The sequence below is a fragment of the Pteropus vampyrus genome, unplaced genomic scaffold (assembly GCF_000151845.1).
Source record: "Pteropus vampyrus isolate Shadow unplaced genomic scaffold, Pvam_2.0 Scaffold126, whole genome shotgun sequence".
NCBI lineage: Eukaryota > Metazoa > Chordata > Mammalia > Chiroptera > Pteropodidae > Pteropus > Pteropus vampyrus.
The window spans coordinates 4,042,489-4,050,195 of record NW_011888907.1 but is presented as its reverse complement, the minus strand read 5'-3'; the positions used below and the strand labels follow the sequence as shown (position 1 = coordinate 4,050,195).

General features: G+C 48.8%; 1 protein-coding gene across 1 annotated transcript in view; it reads right to left on the bottom strand.

Moving 5' to 3' along the window:
• Nucleotides 1-3,783: 3,783 nt before the first annotated feature.
• UNC13A (unc-13 homolog A) overlaps nt 3,784-7,707 on the bottom strand; it is a 52,495-nt gene continuing 48,571 nt past the window's right edge. Inside the window, exon 45 of the mRNA XM_011366915.2 lies at nt 3,784-7,449. Within this exon, the coding sequence (XP_011365217.1) occupies nt 7,149-7,449 (301 nt within the window). The 3' untranslated portion in view covers nt 3,784-7,148. The remainder of the gene's footprint in view (nt 7,450-7,707) is intronic.

The following is a 7,707-nucleotide window of genomic DNA, read 5'->3' as shown; positions in this document are numbered from 1 at the left end:
CCCCAAAGTCCACTGTGCTATGGCTGAGAATCCCTGCACCCAATTCCATTCAGCCTCTTGGGGATATGAGTCTCTGGAAGGGTCTTCGTGACATCAAGTGGTTTCCTTTGCTAAAAAAATACCACTGATTAAAACATAGATTCTCAAGCTCTGCCTCCACACTGAAGGGATTAGAAGCTTATTGATGATACCTGGGAAACGGAATTTCATTTCGAATGTCCCCACCACGTCCAGTTACCTAACTCAAATCCTTTCCTCTCTTAACCTTCAGGAGAGCTGCATCCTTCCTTCTGGAATGTTTCATATATATGAAGATATGTGAAATATATATATGGTTTTAATCTTATTTTTAATTGAAAAATGATTTATGTTCATGGGAAAACCCCTCAGTTGGTCCACTGGCTCATAGTCTTAGTTTGCTATGGCTGCACTAATAAATTTCCGCAAATTTAGTGACTTTAAAACAATACCCATTTATTCTCATGCGGTCCTGGAGGCCGAAGTCTGAAAGCAGTTTCACTGTGCTACAGTCAAGGTGTTGGCAGGGCTGCGTACTCTGGGAGGATCTAGGGGAGCGTCTGCGTTCTTGCCTTCTCCAGTTTCTGAGGGCTGCTGGCATTCCTTGGCTCATGACCCCTTCCTGTGTCTCTAGAACCTCTTGCTTCCGTCATCACATCTACTTCTTCATCGTACCTCCTTTCATCCCTCTTGTAAGGACCCTCGTATTGATTCCATTTAGAGCCCAGTCATATAATCCAGAGTAATCTCCCCATCACCTAAGATCCTTAATTAAGTTCTATCTGCAAAGTTCCTTTTGCCATTTAAAGTAACATCCACAGGTTCTGGACAATAGGAAACGTATATCTTTGAGGCAGGGGACATTATTCAGTCTATCACGTTTATCCTTTAGCATAGCTACAGTTGTGTCTCACTCCATGGATGTATAATTTATTATGTATCATAACAATGTATCAGTCAAGCTTAGGATGAGAAAGAGAAACCCGTTGAGGTCTTTTAACAGGAAAGGGGTTAATATAGGAAATTCATAAGGACTCAACTCTGCCATTGTAACATGAAAGCAGTCACAGACTGAGCTGAACGAATGAATGAGCGTGGTTGTGTGCCAATAAAGCTCTGTTTATAAAAACGAACAGTGGGCCACAGTGGCCCAGGGGATGTAGTTTGCCAACTACTGGTACAAAGGAGTAGGACCTGGGCTGGTCCCTCAGGGATGATTCTGCACAACTGGTTTGCCAAGGGATCTGAGGCTTCTCACAATCACAGAAAGTGGGGGACTCAGGAGGCCCTTGAAATCTCCAACTTTGGGCACATACACTGTAACTGTGATTCAGGAACAGGATGCCAACTTTGCCTCCTCCACAACTGCTTTTCAACACCCGCCAAAGTTGGCTGCTGGCATAGTGAAGAGGAAGCAAAACTAAGACAGCACGAGTTCCTTCTTCCTTCCAAAGTCCCACTGGCGCCTCAACACGTGCCCGGCTACACGGAATTCCGGGAGCATGACAGCAGCTTTATAGCCTCTGCCCAGAAAGGGGTCGGGTTGGGGCGGGGGCTGTTGTCTACCCACAACTTCCTTCTTGTTTATTACTGTGTGTTATGGGGATGGTAAGAATGATTGCATAATTGTAGGATGCATAATCATAGAAACATATATAATTGCAGGCTTAGGGGCAGAGTAATTATTATATAGTGTAATAAATTATGTAATGAAATGTAACTTTACAGGGATTATGAATCACGTAATTGTTACACCCTCCAGGAAACTGAGTGTGCATCTTGTTGACATTGCCTGGGTGATCCTGCCATGTTGAAAGGTGGGGTGATAAAAGGCATGGGTAAATGGGGGTGAGAGTACGGTAGATTAAGGGGGTGGGGTGAGAGCGTGAGGAAGAGGTGAGGCTGGGGCCAGGGTTCAGGTGAGAGCAGAGGGTAGAGTGAACATGAGGATGGTGCTCATGAGTTAGCCTAAGATTGGGAGAAGTGAGGAGGGGAGGGAAGTTGAAGAAGAATTGATTAGGTCAAAGTTTGGCAAATAATGACCCATGGACCAACTCTAGCCAGCCACCGGTCTTTTTGTTATTTTTGTTTTTAAATTGAGGTGAAATTTGGATAACAGAAAATTAGCCATATTCAAGTGTATGATCCCATGGCATTTAGTATATTCACATTGTCGTTCCACTGTCAACTCTATCTATTTCCAGAACTTTTTCATCTTCCCAGACTGAAACCTTGTCCCCATTAAACGTTAACTCCCCACCCCTTGCCTCCAGTCCCTGGCACTCACCATTCCACTTTCTGTCTCTATGAATCTGACTGTTCTAAGGACCTTATTTAAGCGGAGTCATACAGTATTTGTCCTTTTGTAACTGGCTTATTTCACTTAGCATAATGTTCTCAAGGTTCATCCATGTTGTAGCAGGTGTCAGAATTTCCTTCCTTTTTTAGGCTGAATAATATTTAATTTTATGAATGAACCTCGTTTTGCTTCTCCATTCATCTGTCAATGGACAGTTGAATTGCTTCCATGTTTTAGCTATTGTGATCAATGCTGCTGTGAATATGGGTCTATAACCATCTCTTTGAGACTCTGCTTTCAATTATTTCAGGTATACATACCCAGAAGTAGAATTGCTGGGTCACATGGTAATCTTATTTTTAATTGTTTGAGAAACCTCCATATTGTTTTCTTCAGTGGCTGCACCATTTTACATTCTCACTAACAGTGCACAAGGGTTCCAATTTCTCCACATTCTTGCTAACACTTTTTTTTTTTTATAGTAACCATCCTGATGGGTTTGAGGTAGAATCCTTGATTTTTTAAATCTGTAGTTCCATGCTTATTTTTTTATTAATCACACTTCTGCATCCTTAAACTATCTCTCTGTGGGTATATTTTGTGGGTGTAAATATGTATAGCCAGTTTTTGATGTTTTATAAACGTGGTGTCATGCTTTCTGATGCCTTCTGGGACTTACTTTTTCCCCACTCAACATCACACTTCTAAAATTCATTCATGTCATTAGTCAGAGAAGGACCTCACTCAGAGAGAATGGCAGAAGTACACCTGTTCCTGTTCCACAGGTACAGAGTCAACTCTGAGACTCAGTGGATTAGAGCAAGATGGTGTATGACTTAGAACACAGCAAGCAGCATGAGCCTCAGTCTTCAAGCCCCACAGGTGACATGAAGAACCTGAGGGACACAGGGCCAAGGGCTGAACCTGTTTTGTATTAAACAGCAAGCAAGCCAGCTCTCCTCCGTCAGAGAGCAAACAGTTATGCAGAAGTCAGGCTGCATGGCCCACCTGTCTTGCTATGGAAAGTGCTGGGTCTCAGGGAAAAGATAAAGCTTGCAGTCTAGCACAGTCACAAGAACACACAGGGAGCGCAGACAGCTGTGGTTCATCCATTTTCACAGTTGTATAATATTCCCCATGTGAAAATACCAAGACACTGAGGGTGCTTCCAGTCTTTTTGCCCACGTGCAAATCCTGAGGGTGGAGCTGCTGAGTTCTGGGTAACCCCTGTGGTATAGCCACTGTTTGTTCCACTTTTAGCACTTTTGGCTTTTAATTGCTGCTAAAACCATTCACTGAACCCACTCCCAGCAGAGGATCCCATGGCCCCAGCTCTGACCTCTCAAATGCAGAAACGGCCCCAGATCTTAGGAGAGGAGTCTTACCAAGGGAACCCTAAGCTGAAGAAGACTTCATTTCTGCTCCTTGGCGGGATGGGGGCTTAAAACAGAAGTTAAGTTCAGCTGTAGAAAAGTGAAGTTTTTATTCTTTGTATTTCTGAGTTTATGAAATGAGACTCTTGCTTGCTACAGCAAACAAAACAGAACAAAAAAATCCCAGAAAACATGGAGCTGTAGGTTGAATTGGGGGAGGGGGGCATCCCTGGTATTCGTGTTCTAACTTGCTTGAGCTAAGAGAACAGCTGCATGGTGTCCCAGATTCAAATCCTGACTCCTCCCCTTCCACAACATCTCACCTCTGGGCCTCAGTTTTCCTACTCTGTGAAAGGGGTCAATGCTAGTTGGGGATGAAGTGGTTCGTGGGTGGGAAGCAGGTTCAACAGCTTCTGCATGTAGAAAGTGCTACGTGAGGTTTTTTTTGTATTTATGGAAATGCAAACCCACCACTACGCATCTGAGGCTGTGTGCTTTTTCTTATTTTAATGTCTCCTGTTAATAAAATATTTTTACAGAGACCAAAAAGTCAGAATAGTGCAAAACATCTCAACACCATGCATTCATGACCACTTCTTGTTGGTTTTAAACATTTGTTCCAAGTCACATATTTACAGAGAAATGGAGGCATCTGTGCAGATGCCGGACTGATGGGATGAAGTTAAAACAGTGTTTTGATTTCACATTTGCAATCACATGCTAAGAGAAGGTGTGTGGAGGAAGAACCTCTCTGAACTCTGTGGTGGGTTTTGGTATCTTAGGGGGCTGGAGCCAAGGGTGGAGTCCGAGCCCTTGGCTATTAGCCTGGGATGCATGGGCAACACTCCGCCTGCGACCTGTGCCTTGAAAGAGCCACTATAGTTGGGCAGGGGCTGGGGGTAGAGGGGTCTTACTCGACACCGTCAACTTGATTTCTCTCTTAAAAAAAAAAAAAAGGCATAGAGAAAAGCAACATGTGTCAGCGAAGACAACTTTGGTCCTTGACGATTCTTAAGAAAATGTTCGGGGGGGCAGATGGGGTCATGATACGAACCAAGTCCCCAGCAAGCTCCCCTCCCTCTGCGTCCAAGCAGCAGAGTTCAGGAGGACTCTGGGCTGTCCTCGCTCTGCTTTGCCCCACCCCTTGTGTCCCCATCTGCAAGATGGACAGTGCAGAGGGAGCAGGTCAGGGACAGAAAGGTCTCTGAGGTCCTAGCCGAGAGGTCTCAAGGATTTCTAGTTGGATTTTTTGCATCTCTGATGGGGGCACGGTGAGGTTTCAGGCTCTAGCGTCTGAGTCGGAGGGGTTGGGGGTGCAGCCAGGTACCTCATTTTAGGTAAATCCTTCCAGGTCTGACTTGTGAGAGCTGGAACAGCAGGTCCTTCTTTCTTCTAGGTCCCCAACTTTGCTTTTTCTTCCCTGTCTCTCCATTTCAAAGTCTCTTTCTCTCGCTACTGGGGGATGATCTCGTTCTCCTGATTTCTTACCTTCTCTCTCCCTCCTCTCTGTCTCTGTGTCCTTACTCTGTGTCTCTGTTCTTCTTGGGCAGGGGATTGGCTCTGTCCAAGGATGTCCCTCAATGTCACACCTCTTTACTCATAAGGGGCCCATCCTACTTCATCCTTTCCCTGATCCATGGAAATCTGGGGCCAGATCCTGCCATGAAACAAGGTCCAATGCAATCCCGAGACCCCACCAGGGCTCAGAATCCCGGGTACCCCTGGTGAGATGGCAAAAGCCCAGAGGTGTCATCCAAAGTTTGGCACTGTGTCCACTTGCTAGGTGGCCTTGGGGAAAGCCCTGTTCCTCTCTGAGCCTTGTTGTTCCAATAGAAAACTTCCTGATTTCAAACCCTTTCAGCCTTCTGGATTCCTCTCCTGTCTCTTCTACGTCTCCTCTCCCCTTCTCTTTATGTCCTGTGACTCAGCCACAGCCTGGTTTGAACACCTCCTGTGTGCCCAGATCTATGTGGGAGGCGAGGTGGATAGAGATGGCCATCGACAGACACACATGTGGATGCGTAGGCACGCACAGATGGCCACGACATAGTTCAACTAGGCATACCCTCTTTGCCATCCCCCATGCCCAGCCTATGCTGGGTGAACTTGAGAGACCTCAGACTCTAATTTGGGGGAAACAGCCTGTCACAGACACCCCCAGTCCCATGGCTTCAAGAACAGAGGGTGGGAAAGTCCTGAGGGGGAGCAGTGAGGGTTTTCTCCAGGGGGGTATACTTGTAATGAGTTTTTAGGAATAAGCAGGAATTCTCTGGGAAAATAAGAGGGAGGAAATGAGGAAATTTTCAAAACACATGCCTGGGCTGGTGCTGGGGAACCCTACACACACACACACACACACACACACCCTAGAGTTTCTGTTCTCTTCCTGTTCTTTCCTGCCTGAAAAATTTTGGGACAGGAAAAAGGGGTGGGCGGACCTGGGTCCAGGGAATTCCAAATCCTCACTCTTTTTTGGCAGGAGGTCATAGGGTATTCCCTGCTGGGGTCCCAGAGGAAAGGGCCCAGGGTAGGGATTTCTCTTGGCAGCCAGAGGTGGGAGGGGGCAGTGGGAGCCTTGGCCCAGAACATCCCTTGTAAGGGTTGGGGAAGGTCCCCTGAGGGGAGTTAGCAGCAATGGGGAGCTGTGTGAGGTCATTCCACCTCAGCCCACCCTTGGATGGGGCACACAGGCCAAAGGGAGTGGGAAGAGGGTCTGGCACTGGGATCTTCAGCAACTCTCTGGGCCTCGGTTTTGCCATCTGTCAAATGTGTGGGTTGAACTCTATGCTATGAGGACTGGGCACGTGGGAGTGAATAGAAAAAACCTATAGGGAAATGCGGGTGCCACAGAGGGCCGTTCCCTGGCCCCCAGGGTTTGGGCGCCCAAGGGCGCATGTGCTTTTGAAATCCAATCCTCCCCCCTCTCTGTTTATTTTTTGCACAAATATCAAAATGGACTCCTGTCCACCCAGAACTCTCCAACTACCATCCCAGTCCCGTCAGCCCCCAGATCATCCCAGGGATGCTCCAGGAAGCCCTGTCTTTTGCCCAGGGCCTGCCCGTTGAGGGAGCCGAGAGTTCCCTGCTTGGCAATTGGTCTTGGGCCCCAGGGTTGGGGACCCGTCTTATGGCTTTTCCAGGGGACAAGAGGCAGGGCCTTTCGGAACCAGAGCTGTGGGACCTGGCCTCCTCCATAGGAGGCGGAGTTTTTCCCAACCTAGCTCGAAAGGCCCCCTAGGCGCTGCGGGCATTGCTTCAAGGAGGGGATGTGGCTTCTTCCTTCCTATCGCCTTAGGGTGTGGCCTCCTGAGGGATAGGTGCGTCGTCCATTCACAATTCCCCAGAGCGGAAAGCTAAGCCAAGGGCAAAGGCACAGACCACCCTCTGCGCAGAGCCTGAAGCCTTGCCCTTTGGAAGGTTCCAGTACGCAAGAGCCGTCCCGCCCCGCGCGCCTCTCGCTAGGGCGCAGGCGCAGCACCGCCCTCCTCGGCGGAGCGCGTGTCTGACTTGAGCTTGACGAACTCCTTGGCTACCTCATCGTTGCTGCGCTGCGACAGGATGCGCAGCACAGTCAGGCCCGTGTCGTCCATGTGGATGCGGCGGCCGAGGGGCAGCCAGCAGGCGGCGCTCCCGCGCTGGGCCAATTCGCGCAGCTGCAGCACAGCCAGTCCCACAGTGCGGTCCTCGCGCGCAAAGCAGTAGTCCTTGACGCATACCTGCAGCTCATAGCACTCAGGGCCCGCGTCGGCACTCAGCGTGCTGTAGGGGGGTGGGGCGTCAGGAAAGGCCCCGCCCACCATCCAGCCACGCCCCGCTGGTAGCCCCGCCCACACGAGGGCCCTGTCACCCCACAAGAAGCGCCCTACAGGCGGACTGGCCCTGCCTCGCGCGCCTCGCGCTCGGGCACGCTTATGCGTGATCCTCCCATTTTTAAGACCTCCCACTCTAGGCCGGCCAGCTTCTGCCGCAGGTGTAGACTCACTCTACAACCCTGCTCTGAACCATATCTACACCAGC